This window comes from Monodon monoceros, unplaced genomic scaffold (assembly GCF_005190385.1).
Source record: "Monodon monoceros isolate NGI ecotype Baffin Bay Population unplaced genomic scaffold, NGI_Narwhal_1 Super_Scaffold_3, whole genome shotgun sequence".
Taxonomy (NCBI): domain Eukaryota; kingdom Metazoa; phylum Chordata; class Mammalia; order Artiodactyla; family Monodontidae; genus Monodon; species Monodon monoceros.
The window spans coordinates 84,959,986-84,982,437 of NW_021703780.1; the positions used below are offsets into that span (position 1 = coordinate 84,959,986).

General features: G+C 42.5%; 1 protein-coding gene across 1 annotated transcript in view; it reads left to right on the plus strand.

Moving 5' to 3' along the window:
• Positions 1-20,748, plus strand: part of GXYLT2 (glucoside xylosyltransferase 2) — a 60,406-nt gene extending 39,658 nt beyond the window's left edge. Inside the window, exons 3-6 of the mRNA XM_029243863.1 lie at positions 1,146-1,397; positions 2,646-2,769; positions 12,825-12,997; positions 18,617-20,748. Of these exons, the coding sequence (XP_029099696.1) occupies positions 1,146-1,397; positions 2,646-2,769; positions 12,825-12,997; positions 18,617-18,799 (732 nt within the window). The 3' untranslated portion in view covers positions 18,800-20,748. The remainder of the gene's footprint in view (positions 1-1,145; positions 1,398-2,645; positions 2,770-12,824; positions 12,998-18,616) is intronic.
• Positions 20,749-22,452: the final 1,704 nt, after the last annotated feature.

Genomic DNA, 22,452 nt, shown 5'->3' on the forward strand with positions numbered 1-22,452 from the left:
ATCTTGAGGGTTCCACCGTCAGGACCTCATCTAACCCTAATTACTTCCCAAAGACCCCATCTCCAAATACCCTCACATTGGGGAGTTAGGGCTTCAACATATGCATTTTGACACATTCAGTCCATAACAAGTGTTGTTGTAGTTTTAGGGTGATGATCCTTCTTTGGTTAAGCTACCTCTAAATTGGGGAAACAATGGCAAAACAAGGCAAATAACTCTATTACTAACTATGACTTTAAAGTCTCAAACCCCAGGGCAAAATTCTGGTAAACTAAGCATCTAGCAGAGCAAAACTTATTTACTTAAGGTGGCTGGCTTGAACGATCTACAACAGAGGTTGACAAACCACAGCCTTTGAGTCAAGAATGGCTTTTACATTTCAGATGGTTGAAAAAAATCAAAAGAAGAAGGCTTTGTGACATCTGAAGATTAAACGAAATTCCAATTTTATTGTCTCTAAATAGTTTTATTGGAACCACCCATGCTCATTTGTTTATATATTGTCCTTGGCTGCTTTTATGCTAACAGCAGTTAAGTAGCTACAACAGAGCCTAAAATATTTACTCTCTGGCCCTTTAGAAAAAAACGTTTGCCAATCCTTGCAGACAAAGCTGGCCAATGACTTGTTTTGCCTATTTCCAAGTCTAAATCTTAGCTGAAAATACTATTTCAAAAAGATGCAGAGCCATATCCATCAACACTAAAAGAAATGGATCCAGAAACAGAGTATTTACCCTAAAGCTTGGCATGAGCTAATCTACGGATTGTCCACTTCAAGTAGTCTAATGCTAGCCCTAGCTTTTCCAAGAAAAAACTGAGAAAGACAGATGGCCTTATTGGAGGATGGAGGAGAAGAAAGCCACAGTCATTTGCTAATGTTTTCATTCCTTGCGACGTTCAACCCTTACCATATGTAATCCAGGATCCTGGAATTGGACCAATCTGAATCAAGATGGATCTTCCTTTGAGTCTCTACCCTTTGACTGACCCTTATCCCTGAAGTCCAAGGAGAAGGGAGGAATGGAAGCTAAGAGTGGGACCCTTTCTAGCATTAACATTAATCAACAAAATCATTGGCAGTGTTGACTTATCAGGCCACTTCCTTTGTTTCTTGTTTTCTCCCTCCTCACCCAATACACACAAAGGTGATTTTAAAGGATGTGGACTCCCTTCTCTACGTGGACACTGATGTTCTCTTTCTGAGACCTGTTGATGACATCTGGAAGCTTCTGAGGCAATTTAATTCCACGCAGCTTGCGGCCATGGCCCCCGAGCATGAAATCCCCAAGATCGGCTGGTACAGCCGCTTTGCTCGGCACCCTTTCTATGGCTCTGCGGGAGTTAACTCAGGAGTCATGCTGATGAACTTAACTCGGATAAGAAGTGCCCAGTTCAAGGTAAGGAAGTATGTTATATTTCCTTGTTTAAACATCGGGATTTTGTCTCCTCAACAGTGACGTTCCAGGAGTGTCAGTGTATTGATTTTGGAAGTAGCTGGCTTGCAGGCGAGAATGGAAGAAGCCAGGGAAGAGAAAAGTATTTGGAGAGTTATGGAATATTTGTTGGCTTAGGAAAATTCCAGGTGATTATGGAATTTAAACTGTTCAGCAGAGTTACTATTGGGGAATATTATGTTGCATTTCTGAATTCCATGTTTAAACACTCTGTATCCCAGGCTTCAAAAACCCTGGAAAACTTTTTGGAGTTACCCTAGGGATATATTTATGTAAATGCGCAGAGATAAACGTACTAGGCTGTTCATGGCCTTGTCTTTTATCCTAGCATAAAACTGGTAGAACCTAAGTGAACATCAGTAGAGAACAAGTCAAAAAAATTATCCTCCTATTGAAAAGAATTAGATCAAATCTATAAGTGAGATAAGAGCTCTAAAAAATATTAAGTGAAAAAATTAAAATGCAACAGAGCATGATGCCATAGAGATGATCCCTTTTATGCCTTAGAAACTTCCAGAAGAATATCTAAGAGACTGTTCATTAATTGTGGATACATCTAGGGAAAGTGGGAATGGGAATTGCAGGAGGCAGGAGGAAAAATATTTTTACTTTTTACATCTTTGTGTGCTGGTTGAATATTTAGTCTGAATATGTTGCTTTTGTCTTAAAAGTAAATAATTTTTAAAAAAAATTTTTATTGGAGTGTAGCTGATTTACTATGTTGTGTTAGTTTCAGATGTACAGCAAAGTGAATCAGTTATACATATATGTATATCCACTCTTTTTCAGATTCTTTTCCCATATAGGCCATTACAGAATACTGAGTAGAGTTCCCTGTGGTCTGCAGTAGGTCTTTGTTGTTTATCTATCTTATATACACTAGTGTGTGTATGTTCATCCCAAGCTCCTGATTTATGCCTCCGCCACATGGGGCATGATTTTGTGAGCAGAAGCCATAGTCCAACTGCCAGTTTCTGGTCCATCTACCATCCATGTGTACACCTGTAATCACCAGCCCTAGTTCTGCTTTGTCCTATGCCTTGAGGCCAACAGGTCCCCTCCTCTGCTGATTTCATTTTCATTCTGGGGAGTGGGGCGGTGAAGGGGAGAACCCGTCCCTGTACATTGATTCTCAGCGGGTGAGATGTATTTGCCGTGCCTTAGCCACTCTGATGGTTTTCTCTTTTCCAGAACAGCATGATTCCAACAGGCTTGGCTTGGGAGGACATGCTATACCCTCTGTACCAGAAGTACAAGAATGCCATCACGTGGGGAGACCAGGACTTATTAAATATTATTTTTTATTTCAACCCAGGTAGGTTCTCTTTCAAGAATGCAGTTCTCGGAGGATTCCGCCCACCTCGCCCCACAGAGCACATTCCAGCCTGGGCTGCATTGGCGAAGCCTGAATTGTGCCTGTGTCCCCTGCAAAGGGTGCCTTTTCATCGCCCACCCCACCCCCTCCCCGGGGTCTCACGCGGGCGGTCCTCGCGCTGCTGACACAAAAGGCCAAATGTTGAAACCCCCAACACTGGGCTCCGTTCTTCAAGAATATCTTTTAGGTTTTGCCACGCCATTCTTCCAAGAAGTACAGGCAAAATCAATGGGTAGCACAGAACTAAATGAAAACATTATAATCTAGGCACAAGGCCCGCCATGGCCTGAACAATTGCTAGATTGAAGGGAATTGATTCTTGGGATCCTTACAATAAAGTGACTTGTTCAGGGTTAAAAGGGTCTAGAAGAAGGACTTGGATTCCCACATCCCTCTTTCTTTTTACCTAGGGCTAAAGAAATTCGTCTTATATTGTTAAGTCAGTGTTTGGGTAGTTGGGGAAGGAAAGGAGATGTAAATTTCTGGTCTGTGTTTTTGTATGGACACCTAAAGCTAAAAATTTTCCTTCTTTTCTTTCATCTTTGCTACAACCTTATTTAATGGTATTAAAACCAAAAGCATGTTTTCTCTTTGAGAAAGATCTCTAGGGAAAAAAAGCACTCTTCACCCCAACCTCCTCAGGCCTCTCCTGTGTCTTTAAAAATCCTGAACTAGAGACTCCTGTATATAAAGACTTCTGTGTATGTACCTTTTTTTTGTTTTTTAACAAAATTCTGAAATAAAACCTAATCTCACATGCCCTTGGATCAAAAAGTAGCAAATCCTGGAAAAGAAAGCAAGCAGATTGATATGGAAAGGGGTGCATTTCTGGCAAAGAGTCCCAATACTAATTCATTTGATGAAGGGGATGTGTTGGCTGTTCGTTTGTAGCATGTTTTAATCCATTTCACTTTGATAGCAACAGGGATCAACGGGGATTTGAAAGTCTGCCCCTCCTTTTTCTTCTAAAGCGGATTTCGTCTTTTTTTCTAGGTGTAGTTATACTGAGTAGGACTCTTGGCTACAAATAAAAGGTCCCTGGAGCTAGTCTAAGCACAAAGGATACTTTTTTTTTTAATAAGCAAACTGGTGTCCTGTAGAAACCTAGGGCAGAAAGGCCAGCAGGCTGGGCCCAGGACCTAAAGCAGGAGAGGGAAAAGGAAGAGGAACCCAGGTTGGACTTTCCTTCTCCTGGTGAGACTGTGTATTCCTCTCTTTGAAGGTTCTCATTCTGTGCTCAAAGCAAAGTACCAAGGTTTCATGCTCCACGTCCAGCCATATGGAAAGACTAACTTCATCCCAGTTCCAAATTCCTGGGGGAGAAATCACATGTTGGCAGTGTGGGTCCCCTAGGCCAGGAGCGTGGAGCTAAGGAACCATGGCTGACATTGATTATTTACTGAGTGTCAGGTGCTCTTCTGAGCATTTTCTTATTTAATCCTCACAACAACCCTGAGAATAGAATCCCCATAGTATAGACAAAGGTACCAAGGGAAAGAGAGTTAAATAATTTGTGGTATAGCTAATGAGTGCCAGAGCAGGGGCACAAACCCAGGCCACTCCAACTCTGGCCCCGTGTATTTGGGGGTGAGGGGAAGGTCCCAGAGGAGGGTGGATTCTAGAGAGCTGGGCAGGTTTCCCCAAATGCGTCTCTCTCTCCTGCATTATTTCTGCCCTTTAAATATTGTATTTTTTCCTATGTGTTGTGTGGCTTAAACTCTCTTCCATGAGCCTATCTGTCCATATTCCCAAACTGAGGAATTCAAAACATTTGCATAGTTGCCTCCCCAGAAATCCTCTTAGCCTGTTGCAGATTATTTGAGGACGTGATCAGTGAGTAAATAACACTCAAAGACGGGTCGCAAGCAGCTCTGCCATTAGATGCAAGCCCCTTGTCTTTAATCAGGGCTGAAAACCAGCTGAGTTTAATGGCGTCACACTGCCCGTCTCAGGTCCACTGAGTACAAGGATATTATAAAATAACTAGGAAGTTGTTCTGAATCTTGGGTCTGAGCAGTAGCTAGTAAATAACGGAGCTTCCTAACTTTAGATCAGTGAGTATTAGGGAATTCCTGGATTGTTCTTTGTATGGTCTACCTTTGATCTTGCATACTTTATCCAGGTACTTTATCAAACATGAGCTCTTTGACCTGAAATCCAGTGATATCCATCACATTGAAAGGTTTTTCTTTGTTTATATTCATTGGGAGCATTTTCTATAAACCAGAACTAACTATATTTGAAAAAAAAAAAAGTGTGTCACCTTTATCCCTGGAAAGGAGAGAGAGAAAATTGGCCATGACTCAGGAGATAAACATACTTACTGTTATGATTCTTTGGGTTGCCATTGGCGAAGCAATACACACAAAACCCAAGCCCGTATCTAGAATGTTTTTATCATTATAGCCTCTCGTAGCCAATCCCATCGCTTTTAAAATGTGTTTAAAAGCCATTAGCTTAAAAATGTTTTAAAACTCTTGCTATAATTAGATAGTAAATGCCTGTGGGTGTGTAATTGCTGTGCTGGGTACTAGACTGACTCACAAGAAGACAGCTGAAGCCCATGGGGGACATGCAGGTAGCTCATCCCACAGGACATTTCCTGGCAGGTGAGCCAAGGCAGCTTCTTCCAGGGGTGAAAGACTGAACTCACATATTTACAGGTGAATTTGAGTCAAGAGCAGACTTCTGTAGAAAGGGTAGATTTGACAAGGGCTAAAAGAGAAGCCTATGTCGAAAGATATGCTTGGATTCATGCACTTAGGTTGCAGGGAATACTACTTAACTCAGACCAGCTAAGTAAAGGTCCAGGTGCCAGTCCCATGAACACACGGGTCAGATCATGCCAGGCCTCATGAGAACCATCTCTGGGCGGCTGCTCAGGATCAAAGCTCATTTCTTCATCCCTCAGAGCCCTCACGGTGTATGTTGTGTTGCTTCTCTTCATGCCCATCTGATTCCATTCCATCTGTCCAGCAATAATGTCTGCTTGTACATGGCCCAACCCCAAGTCAGCACAACCTTACAAGCCCATGCCAGCGACGATGGGTTGTCTAGGTTTCTTAATTCGGATTCTTGAAGGTAAGAGAGAGAGGGGGATGGGGGGTTGGCCTGTCCCAGCCTATTAACTGATTCCCAGCCCAGCTATGAACCGGTTCTCTTTCGATGGGGAGACCACTCTTGATCTGGTCATCAGGGGCCAGGAGAGCAAGATCACATGGCATTTTCCTCTCTCAAACATGAACACCAAGGTCTGTCCCTTCTTTCAGAGCAATTTCTAGAAAAGTGGGGGTGGCCAGGGGAAGAAATGAAACCAGCCAAGTATAGATGACAAGGCAGGGCATCCAGCCAGATGAGAAGCGCTAGGGCTCTGTCCACAAAGAGAGAGAAGAGCTGAAACGCGCATGGAATGTACATAGATCGTCCATGAGTTGAATGTGATACTAGGGAGTCGGGAGGGTTTGCTGGGGCCACAGAGAGCAGGACACACAGTCACATGGAACAGGCCTCTTCAGAGGCCCTGTCAGGCCTTGCTCTCATCTTGCCTGGGTGTGCAACCACACTATATACTCACCTCACCAAAAGCTTCCAGCAGCTCGTAGTTGTGGATGTGTTTTGGGGTGGACAGGCCCAATTATTTGGTTTTAGGACTGTCCTGGAAAACTGGAAACAGATCATTGTTTTGGGAGTCTGAGAAGTTCATGAGCTCTGATACGAAGCTCAAGAATGAAGATCGTAGGGTCCTTGTGAGAAGGGGTTACGTCTACTTTGTCTTCATTGAGTGATTCCAGTGGGAGGGTTAGTGCCTTAACTGGAGTTGATCTTCAGAGGTGTTGGCTGGTTGGAGGAATGGGATTAAGAGACTGGAATGGAAGAAGGAGGGAAATGGAAGAGAAAGAGCACAGCCAGGAAAGTGAGAGGAAGGGATGTTGGGGAGAGAAAGAGGGAGAAAGCAGAGAAAGGGGAAAGATACAGAGGGTAGAGGAACGTATACGCTTTGATTCTCCCATTCATTCAGTGGATATCTTTTGAGCACCTACCTACTAGGTGCCAGCCACAGGGCTAGGCAGAGGGGATATGGCGGCATGCAGAGGAGACAGAGTCTCTACTTTTACAAAACCTACCTTGTTTTGGGAGAGGTCAGCTTCCAAAGAGTAACAATGAGTCATTCAAAATCACAAATTGTGATCAGTGCTATGAAGGAAACAAATGAGAGGTTGAGAGAGCCACTGTCAAGGCTGGGGAGAGAGGGTTCCATCTTTAAATTGTGTGATCAGAGACATCTTCTTGGAGGAATGAATTGCCCTTTTCTGGAACAAGGTACATTCTGGAAGAAGGAAGAAGAGGAGTCTGGGAAAGCTCAGTTGCAGAATGAGACATTAAAAAACAAAGCAGAACAAACAAAACGCTATGAGTCGTGCAAACAGCCTCTGTTCTGTTGATATAGTGTAGTAAGTAAGTAGCAAGCCTATTCCACCAGGAAGTTACAATGATCAGACATAAGCTATTCCATAATCTTAGAGACCCCAAGAGTAGGAAATGATCAGAGATGTAAGGAGCAATCAATTCACACAGTACTTTGCAAGTAGTTAGGAGGCTCTGGAGATAAACATAGACTCCGGAAAAGGATCGCTAAGGGATTTCAGACTCACAAATAATCAACTAATGAGCTGCTTTATCTACATAAAATGGAGAGGAAAAATAGCAAAGACCCAGGGTTTCAACAGAGATTGGCTTGAAAAAATTTTTTTTAATAAATTGCAGTGTTTTGAGGCTTTGGAATTTAAAAACCGTTCGCTGTATTATTTCCTCAGCCACAGAAAAAAATAACCTGCACATTTCACCATGCTGTCATTTTTAAACATTAGATTTTGACAGCCGTGATAATCTTGCTTAAACTAGATGCGTTTCGGGATAGTTATTCATCGTGTGCCAAATAACCACCATTAATCCACGCTACGTGTCCATCAGCTGCCCTACAGAGGTTTTGCATCTTCAGCCCAGCTCAGGGTGCTGGTGTAGCCCCTCTCCTCCTCCTTGCCCCCACGGAGAAGGAGATTTCGCAGTGTAACCCACGCCAAGTGTATCTGTGAATGAAAAGGCACATCTGTTATTTTTACCTATGCACTCTTTTTTTTTTTTAAATTGGAGTATAATTGCTTTACAATGTCATGTTAGTTTCTGCTGTACAGTGAAGTGAATCAGCTATATGTATACAGACATCCCCCAGCCTTGGGCCTCCCTCCCCCGCCCATCCCACCCATCTAGGTCATTACAGAGCACGGAGCTGAGCTCCCTGTGCTATACAGCAGGTTCCCACTAGCTATCTGTTTTACACATGGTAGTGTATTTATGTCAAACTTTATCTCCCACTTCATCCCACCCTAACCCTTCTCCTCTGTGTCTACACGTCCGTTGTCTACGTCTGCGGCTCTATTCCTGCCCTGCAAATAGCTTCATCTAAATGTCCACCTGTGCACTCTTGATTGCCCTTTCTTTTAGTAACAGCACGCAGTTCTCTCAGGGGAATTACTCTTCCCCCATTGCATGCAGTCTTAGAGCTCTGCCCGCCCCTGACTCGCACTTAACTAGTCAAACCATCTCCTGGGAATCTGAGTCTGGGAATCCAAGAGCAGAAAGTAGGCAAGGCTGGTCCATCCTGGCAGCAATGCCGAGAAGCTGACATTAATTAGTCCCCACACCCAGATCCCAGGAGCCACCCCACTTCCTGCCCCAATTCAGCTTTCCCTCTGATTTTTTGAGCTACCTCCTCTCTTTCCAAAGGAAAAAAAATATTTTTTGCCTCACATACTAGAATCAAAGTTGATTACTTGCAACCTAATAAATATTTATATATCTTGAATATTTTAGGGCAAAGCAGTCTATTTATATAACAACTTTCCTACCATTATCTTACCTCTTTGAAGAAATCGAGTTTGCCCCCCCCCAAAAAAAAATTAAATGCTTTATCTTTTCTAAAACACACTCTGATTTCCAAACTCTTCGCCATGATCAGGCCATTTTCTCCTCCTCAAATGCTCTTCCAGACTTCTATTTCTGTCAGAATCCTATCCTTACTATATAAGTCTAAGTTTAAGTAAAGCTTTACCAAAATGCCTTCCTTTTATAAACTCTGATAAAAAATGTTCATTTCTGTACTATCTCCCTTAGAAGAGTATAAATTCCCGAAGGGCAGGGGCAGTGCCTTATCACCCAGTGACACCAATGCCTTGCATTGTGGTGGACAAATACTTGTTTCAGTTCTATTCTCACGGTATTTCACGTTTCTTCCTCTGGAAAATTCTGAAGGGAAGGTAAACACGTGAATTGAATTCTGTCTGGGACCGAATTTCACATGTGATATTCAGTAGCTGCGGTTCCTAGCTGATCTTCGGGAAATCTACAAACCCCTAAATTTGTAAGCAGATATTCTTCATATATTTTTCCAAAGACAGAGTCTGAAGCTTTCATTAGATTCTCAGAGAGATCTGTGGCTCATAAAAGGTTAAGAAAGTCTGGCCACCTGCATGTCTAGAGGCAATTGCTGTAAAACATTTACCACCGATGTGCTATGTGTCTGGAAGGATGCCAGGCTCATTCCATTTAAGTTACCTTGTTTTATCCTTCTAGTAGCCTAATGCAATAGTTCTTGTTATGGCAGTAGCAATGATAATAGTAATGATCACAGCTTACATTTACGGGGTGTACCTTCTGTGTGCAGTGAGCACTGTTCCAAGTACTTCTAGATATGAACTCATTTAATACTTCCCCAAATCCTACAAGTGATATTTACAATTCTTCCCCTTTTACAGATAATGAAACTGAGGCCCAGAAAAATCATGTAATTTGCTTGAGTTCATGCAACTAATGGCAGAGTTTTGTACTGAAACCCAACAGCTTGACTCTAAAGCTTGCTTCTTAGCCACTCTGCTGTTAGGTCACAGCTAACACATGGTAGAGCTGGGATTCAAATCTGCATCATTTAACTTCTCTTCAGTGCTTCTAAACTGAGGCCAAGGGTTTCAGCAACTCACCCAAGTTTTTAGAACTAGGAGGTGGTAGAAGCCAACTTTGAACCTACCTGTCTTATTACAAAGCCTTTTGGAAGAATTTCAGTAAAGTAGGTGTTAACTCTTCACTAAATGTTTGACAGAATTCGCCTATGAAGCCATCTGGTCCTGGACTTTTGTTTGTTGGAAGATTTTTTAATCACAGTTTCAATTTCAGTACTTGTGATTGGTCTGTTCATAGTTTCTGTTTCTTCCTGGTTCAGTTTTGGAAGAATTTGTCCTTTCTAAGAATTTGTCCATTTCTTCCAGGTTATCCATTAATTGGCATGTAGTTGCTTGCAGTAGTCTCTTATGATCCTTTGTATTTCTGTGGTGTCCATTGTACCTTCTCCTTTTTCATTTCTAATTTTATTGATTTGAGTCCTCTCCCTTTTTTTCTTGATGAGTCTGGCTCAGGGTTTATCGATTTTGTTTATTTTCTCAAAGAACCAGCTTTTAGTTTCAGTGATCTTTGCTCTTGTTTTCTTCATCTCTATTTCATTTATTTCTGCTCTGATCTTTATGACTTCTTTCCTTCTACTACCTTTGGGTTTTGTTTGTTCTTCTTTCTCTAGTTCCTTTAGGTGTAAGGTTAGGTCGTTTATTTGAGATTTTTCTTGTTGCTTGAGGTAAAATTGTATTGCTATAAACTTCCCTCTTAGAGCTGCTTTTGCTGCATCCCATAGGTTTTGAATTGTCATATTTTCGTTGTTATTTGTCTCTAGGTATTTTTTGATTTCCTATTTGATTTCTTCAGTGATCCATTAGTTATTTAGTAACATATTGTTTAGACTCTATGTCTTTGTGTTTTGCCTTTGAGTGATGCCCTCATTGGGCTCGGTCCTCTAAGGAGGCTGCAAAGAGAGGAAAAGTTTTCTTTTTGTAGTAGAGTCCTTAAACTACTTAGGAAGAGGCAAAAAACCTTCATCACCAATCTTAAACTCCATGAAGGCAGGACCTGTACACATAGCAGGCATTTGATAAATATTTGTTCATTCCATCAATCCGTGCGTTTACAAAAACAGAGGTAGTGTCTAGGGCAATTCATTCAGGAGAGAATACTGGCAGGTGCTTAAGTAGGGACTGCAAATCCAAATGGCTGGGCAGGTATCAGAAAGGAGTGAAGTGACTCATTGGATTAAAATAAAGGCAGCTATTGGGCTGGGGTCAGGTCACAGTTCAGAGGCACAAAAGCATGTTTAGATATTTTCACTCCCACTATCCTCACATCCACCCTCTTCACGGAAGTGCAGAAAAGTCACACAACTAACAGAGGAGTTGGGATTCAGACCTTGATAGTATAACTTCACGATGAGCACCGCTCTCTCCCACCTGTGGACTATGTATGCGCAAGCGTGGAGGTGAATGCAGGTAAGGGAAGCATCCTGGTGGAATGGAGTTCTCCCAAGAAAAGGAAAATCTCATAGTGTGTTGTGAACAATTAGGAATTAGAGGGTGCTTGGATGTCACGGCAGTCTGTGAGTTTTATGTTTTGTTTTGTTTTGTGGCTGCGCCATGCGGCTTGCGGGATCTTAGTTCCACGACCAGGGATTGAACCTGCACCCTCGGCAGTGAAAGCTCCAAGTCCTAACCCCTGGACTGCCGGGGAATTCCCTGGTGGCATGTGATTTCTGAGTGGTAGAAATATTACACACCGTCTGCCAGAGGGGATGTGCGATGATGTCTTCATTCTTTGCTTTCCATCTCGAAGTTTTCTGTAAATAACCTCTAAGCAGGGGTCCTTTCCATGAGAAGGGAATGACATCAACCCAACCAACAAGCACATCTTTACGATGCTCTTCTGACATTGGTAATTGATTTGCTCTAAGCCTTCTGTGCTGTCACACGGGGCCTTTCATATGGTCAGTGGCACACGTTTGCAGACAACTTTGATCCATCCTCCTCTAGCCCTGGCCCTTAAAGGCACCAGGAAGGAGGAGCCAGGAAGCTCAGGGGTTATGAGCTTATTGCTGATTTTATAATCCCTCATCACCAAGAGGAAATTTACTGAGTCCATCAGCATTAGAGCAGAGATTCTCGACCTTGGCACTACTACAGTGGTGGGGCTTGCTGTTCACTGAGGATATTTACAGAATCCCTGGCCTCTACCCACTAGATGCCAGTAGCAGCCTCGTCATGTATGACGAACAATGTCTCCCTCCAAACACTGCCAGGTGGTCCCGGGAGACTGCAGGGTAGCATCACCCCTGGCTAAGAACCACCGGCGTAGAGATGCAAACACGCCCAAGGACACGTGTGCACATGCTCACCCACAGTGTATATAGTCGCCTTGACAGGGGGACTTCTTTTTGTGTTGCTTTTTGTTGTTGTTTTCCTATTGTAGTATTTTGTTTGTTGTTTTTTTCCTTCACTTTGTTTCTCTTGGTTGGTTGCTTTTTAATCTCAAGAAGAACCTTTGCTTCAATCTTGACTCACATTTTTCAAGTTGGTCCATTTCACAAAACCTCTTCAAAGAGTTGATTGTAACTGCTAATGCTATGGACCACCGCCGTGTGCTTGTCAGCCTGCTATGCATTTTACGTGAGCTTTTTAAAAATTGAATCATCAAAATAACAGGGCAATCCTGTTACATCCATCTTACGGATGAGGAAATTGAAACACAGGCCGGTTAAGTCACTGGACCCAGGTTGCACTGATTTTGAGTGACAGAGTTGGGATTCTGATCCAGGCTGTCTGCTGCCCTCATTTGCCTTCTTGTCTAAGATGCTATATTGCCCTCCTCTTTGGGGTTAAACCTCCAACATCACTAATGTGTGCTCCTTCAGTTCCTGATCTCAGAATATCGACAAACGTGGTAAAATCTGAGCTACGAGTCACAATCACAGTCACGCGCTTTGAGATCCTGTGTGGTGTGCAGTTTATGGAAACGTTGGTTTCGTCGCTGACACTGATTGTACACACATATCTTTCTCTTGTCACCACCAGAGTGTCTGTACGTGTTCCCCTGCCAGTGGAACTACCGTCCTGATCACTGCATGTACGGAAGCAATTGCAGAGCGGCCGAGCGGGAAGGCGTGTCTGTCCTGCATGGGAACCGAGGCGTCTACCATGATGAGAAGCAGCCAACTTTCAAAGCGCTCTATGAAGCAATCCGAGATGTAAGTGTGTTCTCACCCCCCATTCAGCAGACATGTACTTATCAGCATGAAGCAGTGCAGGTGCTGTGGTCACCCGTCCCTTTGAAGGCCAAATAATTCCCAGAAGCACTGAGTTCTACCTCTTTTCCCCAACCTCGCTCACGCTATGTCACTCCATCCACTTGCCACCTGGTACTATACTTTGTCCACTCTTGACTTAATATTTCCAAGAAAGTCACTCCTTTTTTTTTCTCTGAAATAAATTCGCTGAAGGAGGAAGTGTCCTATCAGACAGAGAAACCCTTGGTAACTGACTATACTGCTGAACTGAACGAATAAGCATTTTCAGAACTCTAATGGAAAACTCATGAATTCATAAAAGTGCTAACAAAAGACCAAGACGAAAAAAATTAATGACATGGGACTGAGTGAACTGATGAGGCTGACTATATTTTTTGTGACTTTCTGTTTGAATTTAAAAAAAAATCCCCCCCCCAAAAAGAAGAGAACAGTAAGCAAAAAAAAAAAAAAAAGAAAGAGAAACTCTGTGCTATTTGCCGTAATAAAGGGTCAGAGGTTAGGATATAGGTAATACAATAAAAATAAAATATTATTCAGCTCAAGCTAAGTGTGTTGCCTGGTTGCCAGCTCCACCCTATTGAACAAGCAGGTGTCGAGGTGGTCATTTAGGACAGCGGTCCCCAACCTTTTTGGCACCAGGGACGCATTACAAGGAAGACGATTTTTCCACGGATTGGGTGGGAGGGTGGGAGGGCGTGGGGGATGGTTCAGGCGGTAATGCCAGCGACGGGGAGCGGCACACGAAGCTTCGCTTGCTTGCCCACCGCTCACCTCCTGCTGTGCAGCCCGGCTCCTAACAGGCCGCGGACCGGTACCAGTCCAAGGACCAGGAGTTGGGGACTCCTGAGTTAGGACCAGGAGCCAAACCAAAGTGACAATCAAGTCTTTATTTATGGACTGCCACAGTGCAAGCAAGAGGCACCAGCTCTCGGTGGTCCATTTTTATACACCAAAGGATGCTGGCTGAGGGTCAAGTGGCTGCAGCACGGAGGCAGGAATATCTCCTGAATAAAAGGCTTTTGCATCTTTACGGACCCATGAATCTTGGGGAAGAGGAGAGGGAAGGAAGAGGGGAGGAGGAGAAAGGTACCCCCACACACACCTCCCAAAGGAGGCCTCCACATGGAGGTGCTTGGGGCAGGGATGCAGACGTGCGTATAAGCCAGGGTGGCTTATACACACAAAGAAAACTGCAGCTCGCTGCCATGCACCAAGTCTGGGAGGGCAGCTTTCCCCCGAGACATGCCAGACAGCCTTGTAATTGCCTCTGGCTGAGTGTGAAGATCACACCAACTATTCTGGCCTGGAGCTGAGGCCCCCTCTTGCTCCCTTGAAGGGGTTGATTTTAGCAGGAGCAGTTAAAGACCTATGTGAACTATCTCCTTGCAGTAACTGGGAAGGTCGAAAGGACCTTGCTTTGTGGTTCACCACCTAATATCACGTCAAGTACTGCCTGCTGGTACCTGCATCCCTCACTTTGGGGAACACTGCTTTCCACATTGCCTTTCACCTTGAAGTTGGTGGGGCAGAACCAGCAACAGCTACTTTCAGAGATTTCCCTTTTGAAACTTTCATTCCAAAACGTAGAGTATAGGGGTCGGCCAACTTGGGCCAAATATTGGGCCAAATCTGGCCCATTTTTGTAAGACATGTGGGGTAAGAATGGTTTCTTAAATAGTTGGGAAAAAAATGAACAGAAGAATATTTCGTAACACAGGAAAGTTTTATGAAATTCAGATTTCTCTGTTCATATAGTCTTATCGGGACACAGCAACAACTGTTCATGTTATGTATTGTCTGTGGCCACCGATATGCTACAAAGGCAAAGATGAGTAGCTGTGACAGACTGTACGGCCCACAGAGTCTGAAATATTTATTATCTAGCCCTTTACAGAAAAAATTTGCCAACCCCTGACAGAAGGCATGTAGATTTTATTAGAGGGTTTTTTCCTTGGGGATCTGGGAGCCCTCATGATTCCTGAAAAGGATTTGGCAGGAGTGAGGTGAGGGTGAATCCTGCAACATAGTAATGCATTTTTGCATGTATGAAAGTATGCATTTTGCTAAGGAGAATCCCAGAGAATTCCAATTCTGGAATCCCCAGAATTGTCTTCTGTGGAGGGAAAGAATTTCACGTGCCAATAAACTAACACCTCTTTCTTCTCCTGGGATTCCTGCTGTTGTTTCTCAAAAGCCAGGTGATTTAATTACACAGAAAATTTGTTCTGTACTTAGTGATATCACATTTAGATATTCAAACACTGACTCCAGGTGCAAATCCATTCAGGAGTACAAATGGAAGGTAAATAAGAATGCAGCAGACGTGGACATCAGAGCCATGCCCCAGGTTGTTCTGTACTCTGTCAGCCCTGGCCTGGGATTGAGCAACTATGGTTCTAGAATTACAATCGGTCTTGTTTGTTTTCTGGGTGGATCAGAAAGAGGGCCAAATAACTGTTTCATAAATGATTCTGCATAATACACTCACTGATTTTCCTCAGTTGGGACTAAAAAGACAATTTTTGTTCATGCATTTCAATCAGGACGATCACTAACCCCATCCTGAAATTCAAGTAAATATAAGACAGGCTTCATCATAAAAGACCTATTTCTCCACTTGCCACTGTGCACCCCAGTGCAGTGGAGTCAGGGCTTGGCTTTGGGCATCGACAGACCTGGGTTCAGGTCCCAATTTTGCCCCTTTCTGGTGATTAGTCATTAACTCTGTGCTCTTGACTTACTGAGCCTCAGTTTCCTCATCTGTGAAATGGGGATAATAATATTATCTACTTCATAAAACGTGTTGTGAGAATTCAACAAAATGATTGTTTTTACACTTTTAGTACAGCACCCGACATAGAGTTGTTCTCAATAATTAGAAGTTTCACACTCTCTTCTTTTCTTATCTTGTCCACATTTTCTCACTTGCTCTCTCTCTTCCCCTCTATAAATATTTTTCCTCTCTCTCTCTTTTGCTGTATGTCTCTTTCTTCCTTCATCTCTCTCTGAAAATATTCCTCCTGTCCCTCCCTCTTCCTTCTCTTCCCTCCCCTTCTCTCTCTCTCTCTCTCCCTCTCACACACACACACAAACACACATACTCACATACCCTAACTCTGTGTGTATGTTTGTGTGAAGGGTAAGTGTGATCTCCCCCCATCATGACCCAAGGAAAATTATATATGAGGCAGACATTCTGCCAGTAATTCTTTCAACAATCATCTCTGAAGAGCCTATTTTATGCAGGAACAATTCTAGGTTCTGGGAACTCAGAAGTCAACAAGACTGACAAAGCCCGCTCCTCATGAAACGTATATTTTGGGTGAGGAAGCCAGACAGTACTCACATAAACGAAGAAATCAATAAAACTCTTATCAGATAGTGGAAGGTTAAAGCAGGGTGCTGGGCATCCAGGATGGGCAGCCAGGATGGAGAGGAAGGTTCACGAGCTCGGGTCCTCAGGGAGGCTTCTGCCAGCCTGAGCCTTGATCCCTGGGACAATCTGGGGAGAGATCCTGCCAAGTAGAAGAAATAACCTGGGAAAAGTCCCTGAGTCAGGAGTAAGTTTGTGTGCCCACCGACAGGGAAGAGGCCACAGTAACCAGAATGAACAGAAAAAGGAAGCGAGGAGGAGATGAGCAGGGAGAGTTCCGGGTCACATTGAACCTTTGGGGACAGGAGAGGGGTTGGAATCTTACTCTAATTGCAGCGGGAAGCCCCTGCAGGAAAACGACGTGCTCTGATTTATGCTTTAAAAATATCTCCGTGGTAACTTGGTGCAGGGGGTGCAAGAGTGAAAACAAAAAGGCTACCTATGAGACTTACTGCAGCCTTCCAGGTGAGAGATGGGGCTGGCGTGCACTTGGGTGGTGTCGGGAAGATGAGAGGCCGGACTCGGGATGTGCTGTAGAGGTAGAGTTTACGGTACTTGCTGTTGCACCAGGTGAAGGATGTGGGGGAAAGAGAGGAATCAAGCAGGGCTCCACAGTTTTGACCTATTCTGTTCCTGTCACTGGGGATACAGTGATGAAAAGGAGTTTATCAATGGTCTAAATTGTGCTGTGATTCTTTCATCATAAAAGACCTATTTCTCCACTTGCCACTGTGCACCCCAGTGCAGTGGAGTCAGGGCTTGGCTTTGGGCATCGACAGACCTGGGTTCAGGTCCCAATGTTCCAAGCATGGTCTCGGACAGAACCCTTTTTTTGCATTACATAATGTGTAATCTCCTTCTGGGAAGAAATTCACATTTCTGATAAACATGCTTAAGCAATATTTCTGATGAACTTTAAGGGATTAAGACTTGTTCTAGGAAACTAGACACCCACCCACTCTGCTGTCAGGCAATAGTATCTGACTTTTCATCATTCTTATTTCCCTTTTGCTTTTTTCTCTAGTCTTTTTGTTTAGAATGTCCTTGCCAACAGTGAATCTTTGACTTGACCTACTAGAGGCCTTTTCCCTTTCGACAAGACTGTAATAAAACTTTGACTCTTGTTCATAATTAGGTGGTCTGAAAGATTTATTTTGGGAAATACAGACACATTCCATAGGAAAACAAGATAATTTCTTTTTAAAGTCCAATATTAACTGGGAAAAAACCGACAACCAATATTTGGTACCTGAATTACTAAAATAAAGTTCACTGATGATACATTTCACTAGTAGTTGTTAAACTCTGAACTTCATGAGATGACCATAGTTCCTTCGTTAAGATTGCTACAAAGGCAAGATATATGAACAATTCAGTGTTGTTGTTTTTTTTTCTTTTTTTGCGGTACGCGGCCCTCTCACCGCTGTGGCCTCTCCCGTTGTGGAGCACAGGCTCCGGACGCGCAGGCTCAGCGGCCATGGCTCACGGTCCCAGCCGCTCCGCGGCATGTGGGATCTTCCCGGACCGGGGCATGAACCCGTGTCGCCTGCATCGGCAGGTGGACTCTCAACCACTGCGCCACCAGGGAAGCCCCAATTCAGTGTTTTATTGTAGTAGATTTCAAGTATCTACTTGAGTCTTTTTAAAAAATTTTATTGAAGTATAGTTGATTTACAATGTTGTGTTAATTTCTTCTGTACACCAGAGCAACTCAGTTATACATATATGTATTCTTTTTCATATTCTTTTCCATTATGGGGTTTGTCACAGGATATTGAACATAGTTTCCCGCGCTATACAGTAGGACCTTGTTGTTTATACTTGAGTCATGCTTCTACTCAGCAAGAGCATGCTATAGAATATCCTGTCCTGGGAAATATACTTCACTCAGATTTTAAGAGCTTTTAAAACCCAAATAAGTCATCTTTTTTTTTTTTTTTTTTTAAGAGGTAAAGAAACAGGCCCTAAAAGGGTAAGTGATTGCCTGGGGTTGCACAGGACTGAATCAGGATTTGAACCTCGGTCCTCGGAGGTCCCTTCCTCTGTATCTAAAAACGTACCAAGCTGTGCCTGCATGTTTATAGTAATTCCCTGTGTCATTTCTCAGGAAGTTATTTGCGTTTTAAATGGCATTTCAGTAACTAAAATACACTTTTCTTTTTTTTTATTTTTAACTCATCTTTCAGTTTCCCTTTCAAGACAATCTCTTTCAATCCATGTATTACCCTCTTCAGCTGAAGTTTTTGGAGACTGTGCACACTTTATGTGGACGAATCCCACAAGTTTTTCTGAAGCAAATTGAGAAAACCATGAAAAGGGCTTATGAGAAACATGTCATCATCCATGTTGGCCCGAACCAGAGGCGCTGAGTATTTCCTGTTGTCGCAAGTCAATTAGGCATCTCATGAACGAGGATCTCTTTTATGTGAATATTTCATGGTGCTCTGTGACAACTAAGTTTAAAAAGACTTGTTAAATGTTGCTAAATCAGTTGCCCCTAAATGGAAATATGCTTTAATTTTTTTCTAAAGTGCTATTTATCTCTCTGTTTTTTTAAAAAAATGATATTTTTGCTCACTTAACATTGTTGAAGTAGGTTGAGCTAGCTGTGAAAAGGAACTCTTGTGAGCCTTCTGATTCCCAAGTGTCTGAGGCAATGTCAGTGGCACCTGATGTGCCACATTTTATCCACTTCTCTTGAGACTCTCTCTATGCAATGGGTTCGCCCCACCCCTTGTTATAAAAGTAATACATGCTTGTTGTAAAACAAATTTTTAAAACTTATAGAGAATATATAGGTCATTGGACCAAAATCAAGATGAGATTAGCCATAATCCTATTAACCAGGTAAAAAGATTTTTATTTTAGTGTAGTCCCTTCTAGCCTTTTTTCCCCTACTTTTATATTTACTTGCGGTTGTCTTTTCCATCGTATAAACATGTATCTAAAACAGGTAGTCTAAGTGAAAGTGGGACCCTATGCTGAGATTTTTACGTAGGAGGCTAAAAATTTAGACAAAAGGATGATGCCTGCAACGCTTTATTTAAGACACGTCTGGGACAGAGATCAGGGTTAGGAGACCGACCACCTGAGACGAGATTAAGGGAGCACAAGCCCTGCTCACACCCTAATCTTGTCAGAGGTCCCACCTCACCATTGTTATAAAACCCCTCATCAAATCCTCTGGGGTGGGGACACATAGTTTTTCAAGGCAGGAGTCTGCTGTATCCCCCTTTGCCTGGCAAAGCAATAAAGCTATCCTTTTCTACTTCAAAAAAATACATCGGGGAGAAGCATTCGGATTTTAGCTAATTGGGCAGTGATAAAGGATGAAGCATATCTGGGGCTGTTTTTTAAGAAAAATTGTTCAGATTTTTCCAAATCGTAAGACATGTCTATGCAGCCACAGCTTCTGAAAGGAAATTCAGTAATTGTGTTAAACCTAAGCGGTCTATTTAGCAGAGATGTGATTTTGTGCTGACCCAGAGACAAAAGCATTTTATCTCTTACTTTAGTAGGTGTGGCCTTCTCTCTTTAAACTCTTGGGCAATAGGTGGAAATTAAAGGCCGACTTGGAACGTAATGTGTACAAATAAATAGTTCAGTGGATTCCACTGGCCAGAAAATTCATCTTCCCACCAGCCTTAGAAAGGTCTCTCAAATTTTTTTTTTCTTCTCTAGGGTATTCTGGCTGTTAGCCAAGGTGTGTCTTATCACCTAGCTACAGTAGAGGAAGTTCGGTATTCTTTCCCCAAAGTTAATCCCTAGTTGCTCCTGTAGCTGCTATTAGCATAAGGGCATTTTGCATAATGCTTTATTTATCTCAAAAAACGTGTGCATAAATGATCTCCTTGATGTTTGCAACAACTTAGTGAACTTAGTAGGGGCCTGTATCATCTCCACTGGGCAAATAAGGAAACTGTAATACAAAGAAACAAATATATTCCATATAATTACTGTTCTGTAAGACACACAGATGTGTATAAGATACATCCCGTTTCACAGAGAAATTTTTGAAAACAAAAATATTAAATATTTTTCATCATATATAGACAGTGATCTGAAAGTATAAAATGAAAATTTTTGTTTTGGTAATGCAAATACGGTATCCGATATATTGGAATCCAGTAGGATATCATAGGTTCTATAACAGCAGAAAAGGTCTTACCCTGAAAAAAATATATGCAAGTCTCAGCACTACCGAAGAATTTATAGGTATCAGTCAATATTAGTATGCAGCACCATTATGGTAGTAACAAATTTAAATCTAAAATGGTTGAGTAATAACCCATACTTTCCTTTTGATAAGTTGGGTGACCTGTGGTTTGCTATTTTTGTTAAGGGAAATTACCATTATGATGTGAAACTCTTATCTTTGCTGTTGTATTTTATGTTTCCTCATTTTACCACTGAAGGTGACATCATTCATTATTTGATTTCTAAAGCATGTGGGGGGAATTTCGGGATTGTGTTTTGGATGGGGAAAATGCATCCTGTATCCCACAAAGAGGATTTTGGTGAAAGAGCCAGGATGTGGAGATGATTCCCTGACTTCCATTCCAGTTTTCTTTCTACTTGTTCAGCACAGTCAGCGAACCCCACAGATGTCACTCAGATTTGCTGGTGGCTCACAGAGCTAAAGAAATTCCTTTCCTCCTTTGGCAAGTCCCACAAAAAATCTGCAGATAAAGACATGGCATACAGCAATTCCTTTTCTTTTATGAGAGTCAGGTTTACCCACAACTCTCAATTGTGGGTTCTAGTCTGAAGATGCACAATAGGATTTCCAGCAAAGGTCAGCGATAGAACTCTAGAACATTCTAGAATGATACATTATGAGACTGTGAAGCCTTAGAATTTGGTGTGGTTTTCTGCCTGGGAATTCCTTTGCTGTATCCTGAAATGTTAGGTGAGTTCGGTGGAGAATTTAGAAAAACTCTGATCTTCTAATCCCCATGCCAAAAAGTGCTAATTATTTCTTATAGCTAGGATGTTGCCATGAGGCAGTATTTTCTCTGCCTGTGATAATTTCCAGAAAACTACGACATTAACGCCTTTGAAATATGATAACCACAATTTTAATTCAGTGGACTCCTGAAACATGCAGTCTGTGGTCTGAAGTTTGCCAAAGGTTACATTGCCCCCTATGGCACATCGAATCTGTGGGACGACCATGAGACGGGGTCTCTTCTGTCCTCCTATCTTCTCCTGTCCTCTCCTTGTTTCCTTTAAAATTCTGTTTAAGGTATGACTACAGAGTTCCACTGGAGAATGAAAGAACACTTTCTAATAGCAAAGTGTAGGTTTTTTTTTTTTTTTTTTTTTTTTTTCGGTACGCAGGCCTCTCACTGTTGTGGCCTCTCCCGTTGCGGAGCACAGGCTCCGGAAGCGCAGGCTCAGTGGCCATGGCTCACGGGCCCAGCCACTCCGCGGCATGTGGGATCTTCCCGGACCGGAGCACGAACCCGTGTCCCCTGCATCGGCAGGCGGACTCCCAACCACTGCGCCACCAGGGAAGCCCGAAGTGTAGTATTTTTGTGTGCATGGATATTAGAACTTTCAATAGCAGGGTCACTAGAAATGCTGACCATATTTTTCTTGCTGAGTTTTTCTTTTCCCAATATAAATCTCTGAAATTGTGACTTACATCAGAAATTCCAGTATTTGAAAAATTAACTGGCTAGAAAATCTAAGTTTTCTTTCAACTTCCAAGACAATTTAGCATTTAGGATATATCGCTCCAAGCTTAACTATTTATTTGAAACGTCTATTCCATATTCAGTGTTTCCACTGCAAATTGTTGTGACTTTTACTGAATTTATTATTGAAATGGATATTTATACAGACTTATAGAAGTTTGGGAGTATTTATTTCATTGCAGTTATGGTGTTTATAAAACAAGCAAACTGTACAAAACCTTACTCACAATCACAAAATAGTGATCCAATAATGGAATAATCACTCCAACCCACCCTGAAGATGCCGCAACATACGTACAGATTTAGGGTTATGTATAAATATT